Here is a 26,691-nt window from a genome sequence, read left to right as displayed (position 1 = left end):
CAGAAGCTACAGTAAATTAATATAGTGTGATAATGGTAGAAGGCAGTAGAACAATAAAACACAATAGATCAATAGAAAATAATAAAAAATCCAGAAGCAGACCAATGTGTTAATATGGTTAATTGAGCCTAGATAAAGTATCAGGGTGATTCAGTAGGGATAGGATAGTTCTTTTAAGAAATAGTCTTTGAAAAATTAGATCTCCATAAGGAAAACATGAACCTCAGCCCCTGTCTAACACCCCATGAAAATAACTCAAAATGGATCATAAAGCTAAAATTATATCACTTTTAAAAGCAAATATGGGAGAAAAATATGTGTGCCCTTGGGTTTGGCAAATATTTCTTATAGAAAGCATAAGTCATAAAAAAAAAAGTTAAATTGGGCGTTAATAAAATTAAAAATAATGCTCCGCAGAAGACTGATGATAGCAAATGTTGTAAGTTTTTGGAGCAACTGGAACTCATACATTGATGGTGGGCATGTAAAATGGCAGAACCACATTGGAAACTGGCAGTTGTATTCTTTATATATCTACCATACTACCAAGCAATCACATTTGTTGGTATTTTCAAAAGAGAAATGCAAACTTTAAAAAAATCTTTTTTACTTTTTAATTAGAGTTGACATACAATATTTTATTAGTTTCAGGTGTACGCTCCAGTGATTAGGTATTGTATAACTTACTAAGTGATATCCTGATAAATTTCAAACCCATCTGACACCATACATAATTATTAGAAATTATTGACTATATTTCATATACTGTACTTTATATCCTCATGGCTATTCTGTTAATACCAATTTGTACTTCTTAATCCCTTTACCTTTTTAACCCAACTCCCTAAACCCTCTCCCTTCTGGCAACCATCAAAATGTCCTCGTATCTATGATTCTGTTTCTGTTCAGCTTGTTTATTATGTCTTTTAGATTCAACTGTTGATAGATATGTATTTATTGCCATTTTCTTGTTCATTTCATGTAATTCTGGGTTGATGGTGATTAACTCCTTTAGCTTTTTTGTTGTCTGGGAAGTTCTTTATATGTCTTTTGATTCTAAATTATAGCTTTGCTGGGTAATCTTGGTTGTAGGTCCTTGCTTCTTATCACTTTGAATATTTTTGCCAATCCCTTCTGGCCTGCAAAGTTTCTCTTGAGAAATCAGCTAGCAGTCTTATGGGAGCTCCCTTGTAGGTAACTGCTTTTCTTTTGTTGGTTTTAAGATTCTCTCTTTGTCTTCAACCTTTTGCATTTTATTACTGTGTGTCTTGGTGTGGTCCTCTTTGGTTTCCTCTCATTTGGGATTCTCTGCACTTCTTGAACTTGTAGGTCTATTTCCTCCACCAGGTTAAGGAAGTTTTTGTCATTATTTTTTCAGATAGCTTTTCAATTTCTTGCTCTCTCTCTCTCTTTGTACCAGCATCCCCGTGACATGAATATTGATATGCTTGAAGTTGTCCTAAAGGCTTCTTACGCTATTGTCATTTTTTTTGGATTCTTTGTTTTCTTTTTTTTTTTTTTTTGCTATTTTGATTTCGTGTTTTTTGATTCCTTATAAATTCAAATCACTGTTTTGATTTTCGACTTCATCTACTCTATTGTTCATTTCCTCTAAATTATTCTTCATTTCAGTTAGTGTATCCTTCATTTCTGACTGGTTCTTTTTTTGTGGTTTCCATGTCCTTTTTTATGCTGTGAAGTTCTAAGTTCATCTGCTTTTCCCTTAAGTTCATTGAGCATACTTATAACCAGTGTTTCAAACTTTGCATCTAGCAGATTGCTTGTCTCCATTTTATTAAGTTCATCCTCTGGAGTTTTGCTCTGTCCTTTCATTCGTGCCATGATTCTTTGTCTCATCATTTTGTCAGCCCCCCTGTGTCACCGGGGAGCAATGCATTGTGGGGAGTTCCACGGTGGAGCGTGGGGCTCCTGGATCTGAGGGTTACTGTTCAGAGCTGCAGAGGGAGCGGGGCTCTGAATCCCGCAGAACCTGTCTCGGGGTTGTCACGGATGGGGAGAATAAACACGAGTCGTTGCAACCACTTCTCTGTTTGCCAGGAGAGGGGACATGGCTCTTCCCTCTGGGGGATAGGAGGCCCCGAACCCCCATGTCCAAAGGCTTTTATTGAGAACCGTAGCACAGGGGTAGGATGCAAAGCTCATCAATCAATGTCAAAAGGCTATGTTTACAGAAAACAGACAGAGATCATAGATAACAATTGAAGGAACCCAAGAGATCTGTCTCAGGTCAGGGTTTATGAATAATGTAAATCTCCCAGTATGAGCCGGTATCATCGTTTTTTTTTTGAGGGAAGAACAAAACATGCTTAGAGGAACCTACTTCTAGGCCTGGTTGTCCCTGGGAACTGCCCGATCCAATTTAGGGCTGTACCTGCCATTAGTATTGTTTCAAGCCTGAGCCAAGTGGGTGGGACAGAGCCACCAAGAGATAAGGAGACTTCTTTCAGATAGAATGAGGTCTCCGGCCATGTCCAAGCCGAGCTGAGAGGTGCAGGCCTTTTTGCCCTTTCTCTGTGTCCGCCAAGTCCTTGTCTGCTGCCCATACCGGCCGATGTCTGTCTTAGGTCATTTTCTCTGCATGAGAAAATCTTACCCGTCATGGATCAAGCAGGGTCAAGCAGGGGGATGTGAGGTGGGCAGGGGCGCAGGGGGACAGGTTTCATCTCCTTAGTGGCTTGTTTTCCCAAGGCCTCGATTAGCTCCAGCTTTGGGGCCCTCTTGCCTGTTGGTCGGGCTACAGTCCCTGAATCCAGGTGGGGCGTTTTGTTTAGTTTGTCCTCTGGAGTCTTGTTCCGGTCTTTCACTTGGGCCATGATTCTTTGTCTGGTCATTTTGGCAGCCCTCCTGTGTTTGCTTCTATGTACTAGGTAGAGCTGCTACATCTTTAGGGCTTGGTAGATTGGCCTAAGGTAGTAGGTGTTCTGTAGGGTCGAGTTACACATCCTCCCCATTCACCTGAGCTGGGAACTCCAGGTGTTCCTTCTTCCTGTATGGGCTGCATACATCCTCCTGTTGTAGTTGAGCCTTGATTGCTACTGGCACCTCAATGGGAGGAATTTACCCCTAGGCTGATTTACCCTCAGCAAGGACTGGCTGAGACCATTATGGTGAATCAGCTCTTCAGAGGCCCAACCCACGGAGCAGAACTTACTTCAATGGGGCTCTGGTGTCCCCTGAGTCCATCCCTTGAGTGTATCACTTGAGGTGGTTAGGTGGTACTTGGTCTGAAGCTGTTCACGGGGTGCTTTGGCTCTGGGGCCTCCCAGGAGGTGCAGGCCAAGGTCAGCCACCACCCGTGTTCTGCCTGGGTCCATCAAGCATGAGCTACAAAGTGCTCTGGAGATGGCTGCTCCTTTCTCTGGGCTCGGAGGTACCCAGGAGAAGACAGGCTGTGAAATAAGGCTGCCTGCTGCTGGTGCTGGTCTTGGAGCCACTTAGTGAGAGGTATGGGGCATGCCAAGGCCAGATGTTGCTTGTTTGAGAGATTTTAAGAAAGCCCGAACCATGAGGCAAAACAGGCTATTTGTATTGAAAAGCCACTGAAAACAGCTTGGATGGGCCCGCAAGTTGGTAGTGTGGTGTGTTAGGGAAGTGCCTTTGCACCTTTGCCAAAAATCATTTTGGCATATTTGTGTAGGTCTAATATCCACAATTCTAAAAGTTAAAAGAAAAAGAGGGAGACATGTAAAATTCATTTTAATAATCCTGTATACCTAAAATCTTAATTTTTCACTATGTGGTCAATATAAAAAATGTTGTTGACAAGAATAGCATAAGCCAGGTTGATGAGACACAGCTATGCAACCTACCTGCTAGCTCTGTCGGGGAAGGGCCCAGAAAAGGAACTGTGGCTTTTGCTATCACTTCTGTCTGGGAGCAAGCTTCCCCTCCAGCTCTTGCTCTGATGTCAGATACTTTGGTATCTCTCTGTATATCCCTGGTAGCTTTTGAGCTGCTGCCACAGTACTGAAGCTCAGAGGGAGTGAGTCCGAGTAAGCTTTTGGCACTCCAGAAGCGCTCTGTGTCACTAAGCCATAATCCCTGCTAGTTTTTAGGGCCAGAAGCTATGGGGACTTCTCTTTCCAGATCTGAAACCCTGGGCTAGGGGATTTGGTGTGGGGCTAGGGCTCCTAACTCTTCAGGGGGACCTCAGTAGCCAAGACACCCCTCTTGATTTTTGTCTGCCGCGTGGGACCAGCCTGTTCCTTGTCTCCCATTCCTCCTACCAATCTCAGTGTGGCTTCTTCTTTATATCCTTAGTTGTAGGACTTCTTTCAGCTGGATGTCAGGTAATTGTCCTGTAGTTGAGTTGTGCTTTTGATATGGTTGTGGGAGGCTGTGAGTGCCGCATTCACCTATGCCACAATCTTGACCAGAAGCCAAGAAATGTAAACTTAAAAATATTCATATCAGCTTTATTTGTAACATCCTCAAACTGGAATCAACCCCAATGTTTGTTTGTCATAATACACCCAAAGTGTGATATAGTCATATAAAGGACTACTATTCAGCAATAAAAAGGAATTAATGATTTATGCAACATGAATGAATCTCAAAAACTCATGCCAGGCAATAGAAGCTAAATCCAAAAGATTAATTTATATTATCCCATTATGAAAATTGAGAAAAGACAAATGTAACCTATAGTGATAGAAAGTAGATTAGTGGTTGTCTATGGGCCAGTGTTAGGCTGGGGATTGGGCTACAAAAGAGTTTTTTTGGATGTTGGCAATATTCTGTATCTTGCTTGTAGAGGTGGTTGCACAAATGTGCATTTACTGAAGCTAGTTAAATTGTACACCTAAAATGGATGATCTTTATCCATTTTATGTAAATGGATGATCTGTATGTAAATCGTGTGTTATTAAAATTGATTTTAAAGAAAGCAAGGCACAGAAAAGAATCTTACCTTGACATGAAACTCTTATAGTAACTTATTGTTTATCTACATAACTTTATAGATTTTGTCATTTATTATTCAGTATTTAGGTTTTCCAGTCACTTTCTTTATTTTCTCCTTTCTGAAGAATGTTCCACCTTTGGCAGTTTCATTACTCAGTGTAAAATCTAATAGGGAGTGTGAAAAACAGAACAAGAATGCAACATTTATTTTGGTTAGTTAGGCTGTTTGAAAATGTTGATATGATTTGCTTATTATATAAGGTTATCAAGCATCATGTATCTGTGTTCCTGTTTTCCAAATATTCTCCGATGAATTATCAATGGTGAAGTGTATACACAATATTTGTGTGTATACATAAAAAGGAAAGTATATGAGAAACTGAATCAGCATATCTCTTGACCTTTTTTAAAGTCAGTCTCCTATTATTCAGAAGTAAGCACAGAATTCTAATACTCTGAAAAACATGAACTGTAATTATGTATTTTTAGAGGTTATTTATGTTCTTGCACATCTATAAAAAACAGGTGGACCAGAATGTTCCTATCAGGACAGTGTAACATTTATGCATCTTGCCATGAATGCTTAACTCATTGATAGTCATAGTTTTATTCAGAGATTTTATTAGAGAGGCTGTAACTGCTCTTCATATGGATTGCACTGAGAGCAAATTTATGAAATTTTTATTTCCTCACTTTCATTAATTGTATTTGTGATAGAAACACATAAATATTTTGTGTGGTAGTAGATGGCCTGCATTGCTCATCTGACCTTTGACAAGTGTTTTTTTCAAAATGTTTTATTGATTTAGCATTTCAAAAGGAGTTCTCAGAAGGATAGTAGAAAGACTGAGAATTTGAATCAAAAGACTCATTTTGTAAGTGAAGAGGCAGAACTCAAATCTAGGAACTTAGATCTTAAGGGAATTGAAATATTAACTTCATTTTAAGTGTTCTTTTCAGTAACTATTGTTTTAGGCACAGAAAGTATTTCTCTTAGCTTATTTTCCTAAGTGGGACAAGAATAACATTATATTTTACAAATGATAAGTTGTCATACTTCCACACATCCCTGCAGTAGTAAACTCAGTAAACTACTGAAAGTCACCCTTCCACCATGAACATAGCTCTGTTAATCAGATTTTGAAATTGTCAGTTTAGCAGAGACAGAGTTGCATTCTTGAAAATTTAGACTGAAATTTGAGTGTCTTTGTTAATTCAAAAAAATGTCAGAGTCATTTTAAAATGGTTTAATACAAAAGGAAGTTAAAACAATTCTTAGAACTACATCGTGTTTTGTTCCCAAGAATTGTTCAGAATTGAGTAGGAACTCTGCAATAGAATTCTAATTTTAGTATGTTGGATTAAATCACTTCAACTAATTATTGAGCTAATTTAAGGAGGGGGAGGCATTGACATGCAAGTTAATGTATAACAGGTGCCAATAGAAACAGTTTGGGCTTAAAACACCTTCCATACCACTGGAACATGTGATGGCTTAGTTCATGTGGGAAGAAAGAGCTTATTAATAAAGCACGGAAAATGATACTTTGGCACTTGTATTAGTATTAGGCAAAAATACTCCCTTAAGAAATACTATTATTATGGAATTATAAATATACAAAACTTCAAGACACATTATTAGTAGGTGGGTTCTAGTTATAGAAGACGGTTAGCGTTCAAATTTTGACTTTGGCCCAGATGACTGGGCCAGAGAGACCAGGTTTATAATTTACAATGGATTTATGCCTTCAGCTATTTCTAAACATATAGTTCTCAGATTTGTCTTCAATATTATACATGGATTTCTGTTGTGTGGCGTAAGAATGGATATCATCCTTCAAAGTTTTTGTATAGTTATATATTCAAAGTTCTTTTCCATTTTTACTTTGATTTTAAGGTGTCACTAAAAAAATAGTGTGATTAAAAAACAAAACAAGACAAAACAAAGTTAGAATCCAAATGAGTGTTATCTCTTTCCAAGTAATACCCTGGAACTCCACAGTGATCAGTGCTAATGTACACAGTACTTTTGAAATTCTTCTTTGAAGACTGCCTTTTCAACCTATAACAATTCTTTGAAACCTCACAATGATGGCAGTCTAAGACACATCCTTTAAATCTGATACTGATTCTTGAAAATAGAATAAAAATATTGCTCCAAGTCAGTATTTGAATTTTGTTCACAAAATATTTGTTCGAATCCAGTATTTCTAGTTAAGAAAGGGGGAAGAAAATCACCTACGAGATAGAACTATGAAGCAATGAAATAACTTTTTATACAAAAATAAATTTTATGTATTTTTATATCTAAATGTATTGGGGTGACAATGATTAATAAGATTAGATAGGTTTCAAGTGTACATTTCTGTGATACATGCTCTGTATATTGCACTGCGTGCCCCCTGCCCAAAGTCAGATCCATTCTTTCCCCACGCATTTGCTCCCTTTACCGTTTACTACCCCCACCCTCCTTCCCTCTAGTAACCACTATATTGTTGTCTGTGTTTATGGGTTTCAGTTTTATATCCCACATATGAGTGAAATTTTATGGTTCTTAGTTTTTTGTGAGTGACTTATTTTGCTCAGCGTAAATAATTTTAAACTCACTCTGAAAGTAGTTTAGGACTTACAGCATCGTTGAATAAATATATAGCTGAAAGGGGACACTTTGAAGGGCAACATTCATATTCAGTTGAATATATAAATTCTGACAAATTTCTCTGAAAATATTCTGTATTTCTATAGTCTGAAATAAGATAGACGTTATTTTCCTACATTAAAAAAAAAGGTCTGCTGGCACAAGTGGCCATTGTACTAGGCCTTTCTGGCTTTTTTCCTAGGTGACAGTGCTCACAAGTGTGTCTATTCCTGTAGTCTTGGGTGTCATTTAACCTTCCTGGGCATTACTTGTTGCTAAATGGTCTCCAAGGAACTTTCGAGCTTTATGGTTCTGATAATTTGTAGCAAAATAACATACAATTCTCCTTGCTACTGTAAACTTGATCCTTGTGTTTTGTGGAAGTTGTTGGCTTTTAGAAATAAACAGTTTGATCTAGACTAAATTGAGAAGGAGACATAGACTGATTTAGTGATTCAGTCTACTTAAGCAAATGACATGATTGAGGTTGGGGATAAGGAATTTGCTGGAACATGCATTTGAGGAGACTTTTCATTCTGTATGGTGAGTTTGCAGATGAGGGTTATAAAAGCATTTCCTAAATTTCTGCATCCTTTATGTGAAGGCATTCTGGGCATGAGGCATGGTGCAGATCAAAATACAGTGGCTTGCTGAAGCACAGATCAGTCCTTAGAGCTAAAGCCTCCTGAGAAATTCAGCCTATACCTGGGCTGCTCTCAGCTACAGAGACCAGGATGCAACCTTGCCCCTCCCATATGCCCATCTCCTCACACTCCACCTTTGCATAATTCTTAGAAAATCTTGCTTCACATTGTTGTTATTCTTAGTCTCCAGTTAAAATGTAAAAATAACATGTCATTTGTCCGTTTCCACATACTCTTTCACATATTTCATGTTTTTTCATACTTCATGTCTTATGTTTCACCTCCTCTAACTTTCAAAACTCCCAAAACTCCCTTTTGTCTCAAACCTTTCCACTATGCCTTGGGAAACCTGTGTCTTAATAAAAGTAATTATGTCCTCACTTCCTCACTGGATATTTCCTTTACCTCCTTGCTTTACTGACACATGGCTCATGTCTAAGACATTCGCTTTTCCTGCGGTGCTTTCAGATAATACTTCTCATTGGCCCACACGGTGTTTTAGGGTTGGGAGATGAGATCAGTGTTTTCTCTCCTTTGTCCCTTTGAGAGTATTAGTTCCCCCTCCTTATGTGAGTCTCACCACCCCCACATACACTGCTTTGATGTTTATGTCTACCGGGTTTATCATATCTTTATCTTCTCTCAATTTCTCTACTCTCCCCTGTTGTAACCATTCTTGCCCATTTTCAAAGTCTTGCTCTTAACCCACTTTAATTTCCACATCAAGGACCTTTTTCTGTACATTGGCCTTTTTCAAGTTCTTAAGATCTTCATTTCTGATGGCCTGTAGTGCCCCACCACCATAGGTACCCACTCATGGCTATATCATGGGCCTTATCTTCACCTGCAGCTGCTCAAACTCTGAAATACTAAAGTCACGTATCTTATTTTCTCAGGACAACTTCCTTTGCTTACGGATCTCTAAGACTGCTAAAAAGCAGCATATGTAAAGCTGAGCTTGTGGTCTTCCTTACCAAGCCTGCTTCTTCTCCTGATATTTCACATTTTTTAATATACTCTGTCCTCTACCAGGTTGCGAAGCTAGAAATTTGGAATACATCCATGATTACTTCTTCCTCATCATCTACTTTTCTTCACCTAATATTGTCAATTCAGTCTCCTAAATATTTCTTGAATCCATCTAGTTCTCCCCATCACCATCATCTTTCAAGATGCAGATCTGGAGTTTTGCAACAACCTCCTAAGGAAACTTCCTGCATTTGCTCCTGCTGCTCACTTAAACAAACTGTGAGACCTCTGTGATTTTATCACCTGTCTCATTCTTTTCCTCATCTGAACCCTATCCAAGGGCTCAACATAAGCCTCATTTAATTCACGTGGTCTTCCTAAAACTCTATAGTAATCTCTATGTGTACCACTGATTTTGCTTTTAATTTGGACCTTTGACATTTTTGTTTTGCTTATATCTTTTGTCTTTCCAGTGAAACTGTACACATTTTAAGGGCAAGATCCATGTTTTCTCTTTACTGCTCAATTCTTTGAGCTCCTTCAGACCTTAGTTATGTTATTAAAAGAAGATTTTGTACAGCAAAGGAAATCATCAACAAAATAAAAAAACAATCCACAGAACAGGAGAACATATTCACTGATATATCTGATAAGGGGTTAATATCCAAAATTTAAGAAGTATTTAAAAAACTCAACACCAGTATAACAAACAACCCAGTTAAAAAAAGGGGAAAGGCCCTGAATAGACACTTCTCCAAGGAGGGCATATGGATGGCCAATAGACATATGAAAAGATGCTCAATCATTCAGAGAAGTGCAAATTAGAACCACAATGAGAAACCATCTCACACCTGTCAGAATGGCTATCATCAGTAAATCAAAAAACAGCAAGTGCTGGTGAGAATGTGGAGAAAGGGGAACGCTTTTGCACTGTTGGTGAGAATGCAGAATGGTACAGCCACTGTGGAAAGCAGTATGGAGATAACTAAAAATGGATCTGCCTTTTGACCTAGCAATCCCACTTTTGGGAATATATCCAAAGGAATCCAAAATACTAATTTGAAAGAATATAAGCATGTCTATGTTCATAGCACCATTATTTAAATCCAATCACCAAAATATGGAGGTAGCTCAAGTGTCCATCAATAGATGAGAGGATAAAAGAACTATGGGACATTTCACAATGGAATACTACTTAGCTATTAAAAAGAATAAAATTTTGCCCTTTGTGACAGTATGGATGGACCTGGAGAACATTATAATAAGTGAAATAAGCCAGTCAGAGAAAGGCAAATACCATATGATTTCCCTCATGTGTGGAATCTAACAAACAAACTGATCTAATAGGAAGAACAGAGATAGACTCATAGATGGAGAACGGATGAGAGCAGGTGGTCAGGGAGGTCAGGAGGTGAAGGGATTGAGGGGGAAAAAGGACTCATGGGCATGGACGGCAGGGTGTGGATGGCTGGGGGAAGTGGTGCTACCGGGTCTCAATGGTAATGGGAGAAGTAGAATAAAGATTACATATTTAAAAAATGAGTAAATTAGAATCAGTTATCTCACCCATGAGAGCTAAAATGTTCTACATCTTGAATGTTGTGAAGTGCCAGGTGGGTAATAAATCCTAAAACAAATAAAACAATAAACAAAACATTTCATTGTCTCTCCTGGGGAAAAAACAAAATATTCTTGGTTGACCAGATTAGAGTGAATTCTTGATAGTTTATAACCAAAGAAAGATTAATGTTTTCACCAATATCTGCCTATATACTTTCTAAGATAGAAATATCTAGTATATTGAATGTGCACAAATGCTAGTTTTATTATAAAATCATAGCTCCCTTATTTTATCAGTGCACTCCTTTTATTTTTAAATATACTATTCACTTTATTGACTTTGCCATGATGTTGGGGTTCCGTGGGAACCAGATATATAGTAGTTTAAACATGTGGGCCCTGCAGGTCACTTCAGACTCGATCACTTATTTAGCAGTCTGAACTCTACCATGGCCCTTAATCTCTCTGAGCTCCACTTTCTTTATCTGTAAAATGGATAATAACAATACCTGCCTAATTGGTTTACTGAGAGGATTAAATGAGATAATCCCAATAAAGTGTGGAGCACAGTGTCCAGCACTTTGCAAGTGCTAGATGTAGTCACACTAGTCACGGTAATATAAAGTTTTTGTCTGATTAACAATACCATCAGAGAAAATTCTCTATAATTCTTATATGTTAATTTTATGGGTGGTATATGTGTTAACTTTGGAACCATTTACACCCACTATTTTACATGATATTTTGATCATAAAATAGTAGGTTCTTTTCATAGTTATGTAGAATTGAATTGGCTAACTTCCTTGTGTTCTACTCCTTATAATTTCATAGTGACCAGGCTAATTCAATCTGGAAAAAATATCCCTTCCATGGCTTTCTTTTATTATATGATGCAATATGCTTGTATCACAAAATAAATTCAGAATGCCTCTCTAAATCTTTAGGAGTCAAATCAGAGTTAATTACCAGGTAAGAGAAAAGTCATGAATTTAAAAGTGATATGTGGTATTCTCCAAGGAATAATTTTAAAATAACTTTTGTAAATGATAAGGTATCTTGTACACCATTTTACTACCTATTCCTATGCCCTGATTTCACTTAGAAAACAGTATAAATTTATAGCCTGACCACATTGTGTCCTAAACACCAAAGGCAAACCATATTGAGGGGATTTGCCTTAACTACAGAGAAACTATAACAAGCCCAAAACCACAGGATCAAGTAAGTGGTAGATCCAGGAATAGAACTGAGAAGGCTCTGATTCCTCCTCACATGCTGGAACCACAAGGTTCTGCTGCTTTGGGACATAATGACAGATCATCTAATACTAGACCACTAGTACATGACACATTGGGAGCAAACCATATGAGGGTACTGTCTAAAAGCACGTACCCTTTACTTTCTAAAGGCCTGCATGGAAACCAGAGATGTTGGGAAGGAGCATTTATAAGCACTAGGTGATTATTGACTGATATTTGTGTTTGGGGTAATCAGTTGCTACCACAAAGTTTGTTTCTCTGCTTAGAATACACACACACACACACACACACACATTTTATAACAATAGAAATGTCATTACCCATTCTTAATAACACTTTAGTAATTTTTAATGAAGATAGCTAAAGCGTTCCCTAGAATGCCATCACATATATAAGGAGCATAAAAATTGTCTGTTCCTTTCAAAATTCGCCTTACTTTCCCATTGTACTTTAAAATTTTTGTTCCTTTTGTCTATAGTTGATTTCCAGATTACTGAAATGGTTAGTTTAAAGGATTTGTTCTGCTATTATTTTGCTCTTTGGGGGACAAATTTGCCAACTTCTTCACTCAATAATTCCAGAAGTACCCTTATCCTTTTTACTGTTTCATATGGATGAAAATTACTTGTTTTTACTTATATTTTTACTTTTTATTATATCACAGACTTCTCTAAGTTTCCCTTTAGAAGTTCCTTTAGAAAAAGTCCTTTGGTCTTTTTATTTATCTAAAGTCTATTTATCTAAAGATGTTGTCATTTCAGCTCAGGCTGGTATGGCTTAGTGGTTGAGCAATTGTCTCGCAAACTGAAAGGCTGCAGGTTCAATTCCTGGTCAGGACACATGCCTGGATTGCAGTCCAGGTCCCAGGTCCCTGATTGGGGGTGGACAAGAGTCAACTAATTGATGTTTGTCTTATGCATCAGTGTTTCTCTCTTTTTCCCTCCCTTCCCCTTTCTCTAAAAACAAACTAAATAAATAAAATTTTAAAGATGTCATCATTTCAGCCTCACTTTTGAAGAATAGCTTTGCTACATATACTATTCTAGGATGACAGTTATTTTCTCTTAGGGCTTTCAAAATATTTCACTCTCTGAGGCTTCTAATGTTGCTATTAAATAATAAAAAATATTGTGAGATGATAGCGTACTTATGGGCCAGTTTTTGCACACTGAGCACTTATATGTATCACTTCATTTAATCCTGATAACAAACTTATTGTAATATGACATTATTATTTTCATGTCTCCTAATGGAGAAAAAGACACATAGAACAGCTAAAGATACAGAATAAGAGGACAGGATTTCATCCCAGGAGCTCTGACTCTAGGACCTATGTTTTTAAACAACTGCCATAGCTAAGCAAATACTTAAAGAGGATGAGAGATAATAATATTGTAATGACTATGTATGTTGCCAGGTAGGTACTTGAAATATTGGGGGACCGCTTTGTAAAGAATATGATTATCTAACCACTATTCTGTACACTTCAAACTAATACAAAAATACTATTAAAAAATAGAATGAGAGATAAATAACATTACTAAATTTTAAAGTTATTTAAAAACTGTAGTAATTACAAAAGGGAGGCATTTCTTTCCTGGATAAAGAGATTAATAGACTAATCATCACTATTAGGCTATCATTACCTAACAGTATCAACATGCTGTGCCTGTTTTCTCATCTATAAGATGAGAATAAGAGAACACCTGCCACAGAGTGTGGTTGTGAAGAATAAGTGACTGTACACACACACACACACACACACACACACACACACACAAAGTGAAGAAATACTTGTTGTCATTAGTAGAATAGTAGTAGTAGAATAAAAGAGAAAAGTGCAGAAACTAACCTGGCTGTACACCATAATATAGTATCTGACTACAGGTGATGAGAGAAAGGGTGGACTATTAAGTAAATGGTGCTGGTGTAGTTGGGTGAATTATATCAAAATCAGAAATTTTGATCTTTCTTTTTGAAAAAAGTCTACATCCAAATAGTAAAAATAATACAAGATATAGAGCTTAACTATTGTCTAAATCCACGATATCAGAATAAAAATGATTTAACAGTTAAAATGTATGCGGAGAAGACTCTAATAAGCATACCATCAAGGGTGGAAATTATAAATAAAAAGAGAGAAATAACTGAATCCCTAAAAAATTTAAAATTTCTTTTGAAAAAACAACAAGAACACTGAAAGTAATTAATGATACAATATACTAGAGTAAGGAAACCTGTAATGTATATAAAAGAAAGTTAATCTTGATTTATAAAGAGCTCTTATGAAATAATAAAGGACCATAAAAATAGAAAATGAACCAAGTGACATATAATCTTCCAGAAAGAATACAGATGACCAACACACATGGAAAAATATGCTAAGCTTCATTAATCAGTAAAAAACAAAAAGTCAGATACCAGTTTTCACTATTAATTTTATATTATTAAAAAGTTCATCAAGAACAAATATAATAATACACATTATAAACACAATGAAAGAAAAATAACTTAAATCCGAAGTATTTTGTTGGATCAGAAGAAAGAGACTTCATCTGCTTCATGATAACAAGAAATGACGTTTTGAGATGATCTTTGAATTACAGGCATAATATTGACAAGAGGTGAGAAATGAGGGAAGGTTTATTGCTCTTTTTTCTCAGAGGTTTGGCAATGGGGTGGTAAGAGAAAGAAGAATAACCATAGTTTTGATTTTGTCATGTGGTCATGTGGTCATACGGAATGTGGTTTTAAAATTAGGGAGTCCTAAGAATCCTTGGAGACAAGAAGGGACCAGTGGAGAAGGAGAAATTGAAGCAGTTAATACAGAGAAGGAAAGTTGAAGCAATAATGTCCTTAGGAGGATTAGAAACAAGGAAGTAAGAACGCTTCTCAGAAGTTGAGGAGGGAAAATAGAAGTAAAAGTACAAAGATTTTTAAAAGTGGAAGAGAGATGGGAAAGCTAACATTTTTCTCTCTGGATAGCATTAATTTTATTGAGGTAGTGACTGGTAAGAGATTGAGCTCTCATGGGACAAGGGGAATAAAAAAAAGTTTGTAAAAGCTCCTTTGGGGTCATGTTATGGACCAAAAAACAATGAAAAATATTACAGGACTTGATTAAAGTCCTGGCTGAGCCAGCCAAGATGGAGGCATAGGTAGATGCACTTTGCCGCCTCGCACAACCAAAAGAAGGACAACAACAAACTTAAAAACAAAAAATAACTAGAACTGCCAGAAAATCAAACTGCATGGAAGTCCGATAATCAAGGAGCTAAAGAAGAAACATTTATCCAAACTGGTAGGAGGGGCGGAGACAGGCATCTGGGACAGAGAGGAAACATGGCAAAGTTGTGGCTGGAGGACCAGGCATGCAAGGTGGTGGCTGGCAGACTGGGTGGTCCCATGTTTGCATACAGATAAACCAGAGGAACAGCTGGGCAGTGAGACAGACCACACAACCCAGGGTTCCAGTGTGGGAAAAGAAAGCCTCAAAACCTCTGGTTGTAAAAATCTGTGGGTGTTGCAGCAGCAGAAGAAACTCCCAGCCTCGCAGGAGAGTCTGTTAGAGAGACCCACAGGGTCCTAGAACGTACACAAACCCACCCACGGGAGAATTAGCACCAGAAGAGCCCAATTTGCTTGTGGGTAGTGGGGGAAATGACTGAAAGCCGTCCCAGAGCTGAGAAATCAGCATTGTCAGATCCCTCTCCCATGCACAGAATCACAACTCAGCAACTTTGTTCCCCGCCCTGGCAAATACCTAAGACTCCACCCCTTCCAACTTAACAAGCACACTGAGATAAAGGAATATGGCCTAACTGAAAGAACAGATCAAAGCTTCAAAAATAGAACTAAGTGATGAACAGATAGCCAACCCATCAGATGCTCAGTTCAAAACACTGGTAATCTGGATGCTCACTGAATTGGTTGAGGATGGTCACAAAGTGAGAGGAAAAAGCGAAGGCTATGCAAAGTGAAATAAAGAAAAATATCCAGGGACCCAACAGTAAAGAGAAGGAAAGCTGGACTCAAATCAACGATTGGGAGCAGAAGGAAGAGATAAACATTCAACCAGAACAGAATAAAGAAATAAGAATTCAAAAAAATGAGGAGAAGCTTAGGAAATCCTGGGATGACTTTAAATGTTCCAACATCCGAATCATAGGGGTGCCGGAAGGAGAAGAGGAAGAGCAAGAAATCGAGAACTTATTTGAAAAAATAATGAAGGAGAACTTCCCCAGTCTGATCAAGGAAATAGACTTCCAGGAGATCTAGGAAGCTCAGAGTCCCAAAGAAGTTGGACCCAAGGAGGCACGCACCAAGGCACATCATAACTACATTACCCAAGACCAAAGATAAGGAGAGAATCTTAAAAGCAGCCAGAGAAAAGGAGACAGTAACCTACAAAGGAGTTCCCATAAGACTGTCAGTTGATTTCTCAAAAGAAACATTGCAGGCAAGAAGGAGCTGGCAAGAAATTTTTAAAGTTATGAAAAGCAAGGACCTACATCCAAGATTACTCTATCCAGCAAAGCTGTCATTTAGAATGGAAGGGCAGATAAAGTGCCTCCCTGATAAGGTCAAGTTAAAGGAGTTCATCATCACCAGGCCCTTATTATATGAAATGTTAAAGGGACTTATTTAAGAAAAAGAAGATCAAACACTATGAACAGTGAAACGGGGGGGGGGGGGGGGAAGAATGGGGGGAAAGGTACAGGAAATAAGCAGCATAAATAATAAGGTACAAAATAGGCAGGGGGAGGTTAAGAATAGTATAAGAAATGGAGAAGCCAAAGAAATTTTGTGGACAACCCATGGACATGAACTAAGGGGGAGGAGGGAATGCTGGGAGGTGAGGCGGTGTAGGGTGGAGGATAATAAAGGGGAGGAAAAAATGGGACAACTATAATAGCATAATCAATAAAATATATATATATGTGCGTGTGTATATATATATATATATATAAATAAAGTCCTGGCTGGGACTTGATAGCATGGACTTATGTGCCATCTAAATGGACTGAGGGAGCTATTCAGAGTGAGGAAAAGCAAGGGGACAAGGGAGTCTAGGGAGACAGCCAGTGCACTGCTGAAGTAAGTGTCTTTGGCATACAGAGGTGAAGCAAGGCAGAATGAATTAAGAAAGGAAGGACCAGGATGAAGACATTAAATGATAAAGAGTCAACAGAACATATGAAAGATAGGGGTGGGGACAGAGAGAGGAGTATTTTAGAACTTAAAATCTTGGCAATGGAGCTTTTAGACGATTAACTTATTCCTCATAGTTCATATTTTAGTAGCTGTTCTTTGTTCATATAGGAATTTTCTTTTTATTTGGACCAAAATTTTTTTTTTACCATGAGAGGACTATTATTTTTTTAATTATATAAATTTCAGGTGTGCATTATAATTTGTCATCTTTATACATCACAAAGTGATCACCTCCAAAAGTCTAGTGATCGTTCATCATTGTGCACCTGATGCTCTTTACCCCTTTTACCTGCATCCCAACTTCCTTTCCCTCTGGAAACCACCTGTCTATTTTCTGTATTTATGAGTTTGTTTTTGCTTTATATTTTAAGATTATACATATGAGTGAAATCATATGGTATTTGTCTTTCTCCTTCTGACTGATTTCACTTAGCATTATTATCCTCAAGGTGCATCCATGTCACAAATAGGAAGATTTTATTCTTTTTTTTTAATGACTGAGTAGTATATGAGCAAGGAATAGCTAATAAAATATGAATTAAGAGGAAGAAGCTAACGATCTAAAAGTTTTATTACCAAGATCTTAAATTCTGAAATACTCTTCTCTGAAATACTCTGTCTCTAGCCTGTCTTCCGTCTGTTCTACTGACTCTCCAGCACACTGTATCATGTATGTATATCTCACATCCCCTTTATCCATTCATCCATTGATAGACACTTCAGTTTGTTTTGTTTCGTATCTTGGCTATTGTAAATAATGCTGCAATGAATATGGTGGTATATATATTTTTTCAAATTAGTGTTTTTATATTCTTCAGATACATACCCAAAAGTGAAATAACTGAATATGGTTGTTTTCTTCTTAATTGTTTGAGGAATCATCATACCATTTTACTTAGTGGCTACACCAATTTACAGTCCCACCAGCAATGTACAAGGCTTCCCTTTCCTCCACAGCTTGCTATGTATTGTCTTTTTGATAATAGCCATTCTAACAGGTGTGGAGGATATCTCATTGTGGTTTTGATTTGCATTCCCCTAATGATTAGTGATGTTGAACATGTTTTCATGTGCCTACTGGCCATCTGTAAGATATTATTTCTTTTGAAGATCTAATGGACTACTGTAGAAAATCTTCTGAGCAAATAATCAACATTACCAAAAAGACTTTGATAGATAGAAAAGGAAATGAAAGTGGAATGTATAAGGAAAAAAAATTTAATGCTTAAGGGAAAAAAATAACAGTTTCAAGGGGGAAGGAGGGAGGGGGATGGGGGAAGGGAAGGGAAGGGTCAAATCAAGGAACATGTATAAAGGACCCATGGACAAAGCCAAAGTGGGGAAGGATTGAGAGAGAGAGTTGGGGGAGGGGCGCCTGGGACAGTGGTGGTGGGAAGATGGAGACAAATGTATTTGAACAAAATAATAAATAAATAAATAGATAGATAGATAGATACTACTTAAAGCCATGCTCCTTTAAAGTGGTTGTGTAACTATTCACATGTGGTGATAAAGTGATGTAGTGAAAAGAAGGCCGTGCTGTATTCTATAGCAAAAGTTGCAGAACCATTTAAAAAAAATTAAATGAAAGGAACTTGTTTTTGTTTTTTGCTAAATAATAGAGAAATTATATAAATCTCCCCTCCCCAGTTTACCAGGTGTCAAAGACTTTCTTTGTGTATAAGATTGTACCTTGAGATTAAATGAGGAAATATTTATAAATTGCATTAATTCAACAAGTATTTGTTGAGTACTCATAGGTATTATGGGAATATAGTGAGTCTAGTTTTTGACTTTTCAGTTTGAGGTACATTCAAATAAAATAATCCAGCTGGCCGTGGGGTAGACAAGTCTGGAGTTCACAGGACTAGACTATAAATGCGTATTTGGGAGCCAGTGTTTATAGTTGATTAAAACCATGAGCATGATTGAGAGCCCATCAGGATGTGCACACATGCCGACAGTGGAACAAGGATAGAGTCATGGGAAACACCAGATGCCACAAGGGAAAGAGAAGAAATGATCAGAGGTAGAAAAACATAGGGTCAAGAGAACTTTTTCTCTTAAATGAGAGATTCAAACTCAATTATCAGACAAGAGGAACTTGTCCAGAAGAAGGGGTTGTAAAATGAGAGACGGAGCTACCTGAGAAGGAATGGGTGAGAATGGGCACTGGCAGTAAGCTACCTTGAGCCAGGAAGAGATCACCTTGTCCACTGATGGCTGAAGAATAGAGCTAATGATGGAGACTGGGAGAATACTTGAGGGAAATCATGCATTAAGCCCTTACTATAATTCCAGGAAGTAGACCAATAAAGCGGTCCAGATTTAAAAGTATTGGGGAAGGTTAGGAATAGACACTGGATGTAATGGAAGTGGCAGTGGACCACGGACAAATAAAAGGAATCACAAATAGGGCGGCAGTGGGAACCGTGATTCAGCGTGGATGTTCATGGCCATGCGGCTTTCTCTGGCAGTTCTGATACTTGGCTTATCAGTAATTTTAATTGCTCTTGCCTTGGATGGATAAGGGGATGGATGATCATATGAATAAATGGTCAGACAAGTAAGTTAATTTCAGAAATAAAAATTTATCCTGTAGAATTCAAAGTTCAAAGCCTTTTGTTGTTTGACCACAAATAGAGAATGAAAACCAGAATCTTAGGCTAGAATTTTAAGGTTCCCAACATAAAATCCTGACCTTATTTTTCACTATACCCTTATATGCATCACTATATTATAGGCAACCTTGACATTTTTTTGAACAATTTTTCTTCCCCAATTGTCACCTCAACTATTTTGCTTCTACTGTTTACTCAGCATGTAAAACCCCACATTTCAACTTTTGAAATCATAACTTTTCATTAAAACTCAGTTCATTTTTTACCTGCCCTGTGACCCCAGCCAGAAATAATATCTGTTCTCTTATCATCTATAATTCCTGCATATACCCCTTTTATATTACTTTTCATTTATTTCAAAATAGTTTTGTTTCCATTAAATTTTAAATTCTCTGATGGTAGGGACCACATTTTTATTATTACCTTTGTGTTGTTTCACAGTGCCAATATAACACGTTTTCTGTAGTAAGCATGTATTAAGTGTTTGCTGAACTGGTATTGTATTACATATTTATACCAGGTAGCAAGATTGGACCTTTAAACAACAATGTTTTACCTTTCCTATAGGCTACTTTTCAAGGTTTATTTTTAAATGCTATTTCATTAACCTCTTCTAATGTAAATGTTTTGTCCTATAGGTATGGCATGAATTGCCTTATTCAGTTTGAAGATTTTGCCAATAGAAATGCATTTCGTCTCCTGAATAAGTATCAAAATCAGTATTGCACATTCAACGATGACATTCAAGGTAATAAAATTTTCACTGCATACGGATCAAGAACAGCATGTCCTGAGGTTTGCCAGAGGGGAGGGGGTTGATGGGTGAAGAAGGTGAAAGCAAATAAGAGGTCCTGGGTATAGAATAAATAAGCTACAGGGGTGTAATGCACAGCACAGGGAATATAGTCAGTAAAACCATAATGGCATTCTATGGTGACAGGTGGTTGCTAGACTTACTGTGGTGATCACATTGTAAGGTATATAATGTGAAATCACTATGCTGTACACCTGAAACTAATATAATATTGAATGCCAATTATACTTTCATAAAAATGTTTAAAAAGAATAACATGTCTACTAAAATTAGTTCATAATTTTACAATGATTGAAATTCAGTAAATATATACCAGATATCAGTTAAATGCCAAAAATTACATTTGATGATTTTATACATTATTTTTCTTGTTTACTTTCATATATTTGAGAAAAGTACTCTGCAACTCTAGAATGTACCATATAATCCATGAACTAGAGAATGAGCTTCCCAAAATCTGGTAAAATCCCCAGTAGCTAACCAGAAAGTGAAATGTATGAAAATGTATTCTTCATTGTGTGTGTGTGTGTGTGTGTGTGTGTGTACACACTTTTCTCTTTAGCCTTTATCTCAGCCACAATTTCTAAGCTTCACCCCAACAAAAGCTGCCTTTATACATGGCTTTTTACTGCTTTTTACTATTTTTGTCTATTAAGTACCTAATTACTTAAAATAGTATTTTTACTATTTTTACTTCTTTTGTCTATGTTACCTGTTTTTTTTATTTTTCTTTAAGCCCTTCCTTTTCAACCCTCTCTAGATCCATGCCTAGCCAACCACCCTGCCCCCAAATCCAAAACCTTGTAAAGAGAATCTTCCTGATCCTGTTCCATTAAGGGCAGGAGGAGGGAGTAGCACAGGCGGAGGGCCTGAGGGGGAGGACCATAGTGAGTGTCAGCACCTTGAAAGATCATAAGTGGCCTCCACTTCACTGGTTCCAGTGGACATCTTCTAGTGTTTCTCTTACTGGAGTTCTCAGCAGCATTAACATTGTTAAGTTCACTTGCTTCCCTAGAATGCTCTCCTTTATTGACTCCCTTGTCACAACACTCTGCTGACTTTCTGTCTCTCTGAATTTTCATTTTTGTTTTTCAGGGTCCTTGTTTTCTGACGGACTATTAAATGACAGAGTACTTCAATACTGAGTCCCAGGTCCCTTTTTCTTTGTTTTATTAAATCTTAGGTATATAGTCCATTATCAGATTTATATTTCTAGCCCTGCTATCTTTGAATTCCAGGTCCATATACCCATCTGGTTATTTAAAATCTCCTCTGGGGTATCTCAGAGTTATCTCATATTCAGCCTTCCCAAAATCAAACTTCTTATTTCCACACCAAACCCTGATCTTCGTCTAGTGTTGTTCTCCTCAGTGAACTCCTGGTATCTCTTCTTTGTCTCTCACTGCTAAATTCAGTTTATCACTAAAATCTCTGTGACTTTTCTATCATTAAAAACTGTCTCTTTCACAGATTTCTGTTCTTTCCTGGAATGTAAGTGACTATCGTCTCTTCTAAGCAATGGATATTTTCCTAAAAAAAATCTTTCTACATTTACTTTTGCTTCCCTTTCTTGTGTGTTATCTGCATAGACTCTCTGCAGTTTACCAGGGGCTGAGGATTTAGTGGTGAACAAACCAAAGTTTTCTTTTTGTAATTAATAGCTACTCATCTCATTTCTCTCTTAGAATACTTTAACTTCACTTAGGATAAAAATGAAAATCATGAATATGACCCAAAATACATGGTCTGATCCCTACCTCCCCCTCCAACCGCTTTGTGTTTGAAATTCCAGCCATAACATCCTTTTTCAGATCCAGAAATGAGTCAGGCTTCTTCCTATTGCAGTGTCTGCGCAAATGCTGATTGCTCTTCCCAGAATATTCTTCCCTCCCCTCTTTAAATCTCATCTCATAACATTCCTCAGAAAAATCTTCCAGATCACTGTGTCTCGGTCAAATCCATCAATTATGGGCTTTCATTACACTGTTTATTTTTCCCTTCTGGTGGTAGCAACTTTATATATTTATGGAATTTTAAAACTTAGTATCTCCCTCTTCACTAAATTTTTAGTTCCATAAAGGGCAAGGAACATGCCTGTTTTATTCATTGCTGTATCCTTTTGCCATTAACACAGTGCCTAGTCCATACAAGGTACTTAATGCTAATGGAATGAATGAATGCAATATGGCTAAAGCAGAGGTTGGCAAACAGTGGCCTATGGGCCAAATTCAGCCCACTGTCTGTTTTTGTAAAGTTTTATTGCAACATAGTTATGCCCATTTGTTTATGCATTGTTTATGATTGCTTTTGTGCTGCAGCAGCAGAGTTAGGTCTGGCACAGATACCATATGACCACAAACCCTAAAATATTTATTATGTCACCATTTACAGAAAGGGTTTGCGTATCTCTGTTCTAAAGGATTGAGTTTAAAAGAGTTGGTGAGAGTTGAAGTAGGAGTTAGGTTGACCAAAGTAGGCTTCAATTTGGAGAAAACGCTCACATTGTCTTTGGTGTAGAGGAGAGATTGAGTGAGAGTAAATTTAAAGGGTGTTGCTGTTACTGAAATACATGATGGTGGTGCCTTGTTCTTGGAAAATGCTGGTGAAGGTAGAAATAGACAGATGATTGGTTGTTGATGATGAAGTTGAGGGAAGAGTCAAGGATAGAGCCTAGGATTCTGCCTTGAAGAACTGGTAGAATGGCAGGTCAGTAACTGAGAAAGAGAAGAATGAGAGACATCGTAGCATGTAGATGGTAAGGTCTTGGGCTCTGGAGTCAGACTGATTTGCTTTGCCTGTTACTAGCTGTGGACTTCAATGAATTTACTTACCTCTCCGACTTTTAGTTTTCTCATCTATGGTAGAAAGTTACATAATATCTTCTATTTTTTTTTTTTTTTTTGAAACAAGAGACAGGATCAGAAGTTTGATTAGAATAAAGGAAGTCTGAAGAACTGCTAAAGCGAACTAGAGAGCCACTGACTATGACATACAGTGGATTCAATAGTCCTGGGTGTTGAGGATCCAGTCAAACTTGAATATCACAAATATAACGTGGCACCAGGCTGAGCAGCTTAAGCTCAAGAGTTTAGGAATGGGCAGGGCTGAGATGGTTAGTTGGCTGTATCTAGGTTGGATATTTTGCTGTATTTATGCAAAGAAAGGGCAATGGGATAAGAGCTGAGGTTAAAGTGACAGCCACAGTACTAAACTGGACAGGGAAGGAATTAAATGTTTAAGGACCGAGAGGGCAAAATGATCTAGATTGTCCTATGAGGTTAAGTAATAGTTATAATGGGGGCAACTGAATAAAGAACTGGAAAGGTAGGAGATTATAGACCATGAGTGAGGCATTCTAATGTAGTACTTCCAAGAAGGATTTGTTATGAGTGATGGTAAGCATCCAGGTGAAACTGAACAGGAAGGTAGCCAAAGTAGAATAAAACGAATGCCATTGGAAATAAGGTAGTCAAAGAAAAGTTTAAATGTAAAATGGGGATGGTGTTTCTCTTACAGAATTTATATCAAGGACAAAATAATTATTTCTGAAAATACCCTAACAACTAAACTGTACTTTATAAATATAATTTGAATGGAAACTGTAATAAAAAATAGTTATAGTACAAACTTAAAAAAATAAAAAATTCACTATGCTAAAGTTCTTTAGTACGGCATAGCTATGCAAATGTAATGTGTTTAAAAACAATGAGTCTAGCCCTGGCTGCTGTGGCTCAGTTGGTTGGAGTGTCATCCTATAGACTGGAAGTTCACAGATTCGATTCCCTGTCAGGGCACACACATAGCTTGTGGGTTATAGTCCCTTAGTTGGGGCATGTAAAAGAAGGCAATGGATCCGTGTTTCTCTCTCACGTCAATGCTTCTCTCTCTTTCTGGTCTGTGAAAAAAAAAAGCAATGGGAAATTGTCCTTGGGTGAGGAAATAAACAAACAAACAAACACACACAATGAGTCTCTTTATACCTTTGAGGCACACCAAAGTAATTGGTCAAATCTCCTCAAATTCTTTGTGATATTAATTACATTGTTACATTAGTGCCATTTTTATGACAGAGATCCTGCATAATTTGAGCTTTGTTTCCTTCTTTTTTGTATTAAACTTCTTTTTGAGTATTTATTCATAAGAGATAAATATTTGGAGGACATCACAAACCGTCTAATTTTAATGTGCAATAACCCTAACTTGATACAATGTACGTGTATAAGAAGTGTCTTAGATGCTACAAACATAAGCTATGTAGATCAATGTCTCACAGTTACATAGCAATTCACTTTGCAGTGGTCTCTAAAGTTAACTGTTGAACAAACCTATGCTGTCCTTTTTAAAATATTCTATCTTTTGAATTTGTGTGTCTCACAGAAATGTTCATATACAAATGAAAGACCAGTATTACATAATTTCGAATCATTATGCAGAATTAATAGGCGTCAAAGAAAAAGAATGCTAAATCCCAACCATCAAACAAAATTAACAATTAGGAATTAGGGTAAGAATTCCTATCAACTAGGGCGGAGAATTTAGAGATCAAGGCCCAGGCTGCATTAGAATTCAAGTCAGGAGCCAGGTGATCGGAGGCAGGTGCCAAGCCAAGGCTAAGAGCACGTGGAGTTTCCCTGAGAACCCACAGCAGAGCAATCCCTCCCGCAGGTCACCAGTGGAAGCATTCAATAACTGGTTTTTCATCCCCACTAATCTGCTGTAAAGTATTATCTGTACACATATAGTCTATTTTCACATAGGAGTTTTAGAGCATTATTGCCTTAGCCAACAAAAAGAACGATTTGAGAAAAATGAATCTAATCTTTGATGAAAGAAAACTTTGGCAAGTTATTAGGTTTCTGACTAGAAATGACCAAACCATTTTGTGCATTTCTCCATACCCAAAATAGTGTCATTAGTGACACATTTTCCCCATATGTTTCCATTTTACCTTTTTAACCTTATGTTTTTACCATTTTGCCCACAAGTGTAATAGTTTCCCCACTGTGGGCATAGAAATTGCCTTCCAGTGCCAACAAAAATAATTATGTAACTATTACAGCTTTACCATGTAAATAAACGTTTTTACACTGGACCTTTGGGGAAATTTTCTTCTTTTTCTTTTTTTTTTAACAGAGGTGTTATTTAAAGATATTTTATGAAAATAATTTGATTTAAAAAAATACTTAAAATTCTCCTCGAATATTAAATGATAGAGATTTTGATCAAAATTTATTTAGACCTTAATGCATTCTAGTTATAAATTATTTTTCACTGAAAAGTATGAGTAAACTCTGTTAAGAAATTGGACATTTAATTATATCATGTGGAGATCATCAAACTTTAGCAAATTCACCAAAAGAGAAGGTCTCACCTCTGATCATTTAAAGTCAGCTACAAAAAGAGGGTTTATTTTTCCTTTTAATAGCCTCTTTGGCTCCTAGTTTGATTGTTAAATTTTTTTAAAAATAAGGTAAGTGTATACTAATCTTATACAAAATGCTTTGATAATTGAAGAGATCAAAATCAGACATGATCAAACATTTTACAAAAGAATGAATATCGTTGGCTAGAAAACATGTTTTAAAATTTAACCACACCACTAAGTTTTAGAAGGCGTATGAAACAGCAGAAACTGGTATTCTCTGTCAAGCTGGCAAAGATTTTTTATTATAATGATGTTTTTAAGGACATGAACACCCTCATATATTGAAGATAGAAATATAAATTACTAGAATGCCTGGAGAAGCAATTTGTGTCAAAAACCTTGAAAACATTCATATCCTTTATCCAGTAATTCTGTTTTTAGCAATTTATCGTAAGCAGGTAAAGATGTACAAAACAAATGTACAATGATATTTATTTATTTTAAATATATGTTTCATTTTTAAAACAGATATAATTAACATGGAACATTGTATTGGTTTTAGTTGTACAACATAATGATTCGATATATGTGTATATTGCAAAATAATTACCACAGTAAATTTAGTTAACATCTATCCCTACATATAATTACAATTTTTTCTTTAAGATTTGCTGTCTTTACAAC

General features: G+C 37.0%; 1 protein-coding gene across 1 annotated transcript in view; it reads left to right on the top strand.

The window, feature by feature from the left end:
• Positions 1 to 26,691, top strand: part of ME1 (malic enzyme 1) — a 166,084-nt gene that overhangs the window by 99,400 nt on the left and 39,993 nt on the right. The window contains exon 7 of the mRNA XM_054569670.1: positions 20,467 to 20,576. Within this exon, the coding sequence (XP_054425645.1) occupies positions 20,467 to 20,576 (110 nt within the window). The remainder of the gene's footprint in view (positions 1 to 20,466; positions 20,577 to 26,691) is intronic.

This window comes from Pteronotus mesoamericanus, unplaced genomic scaffold (assembly GCF_021234165.1).
Source record: "Pteronotus mesoamericanus isolate MK-2021 breed Mesoamerican mustached bat unplaced genomic scaffold, CSHL_Meso_final contig_20, whole genome shotgun sequence".
Lineage (NCBI taxonomy): Eukaryota > Metazoa > Chordata > Mammalia > Chiroptera > Mormoopidae > Pteronotus > Pteronotus mesoamericanus.
The sequence above is the reverse complement of the archived record's forward strand: the minus strand, read 5'-3'. Positions and strand labels throughout refer to the sequence as shown.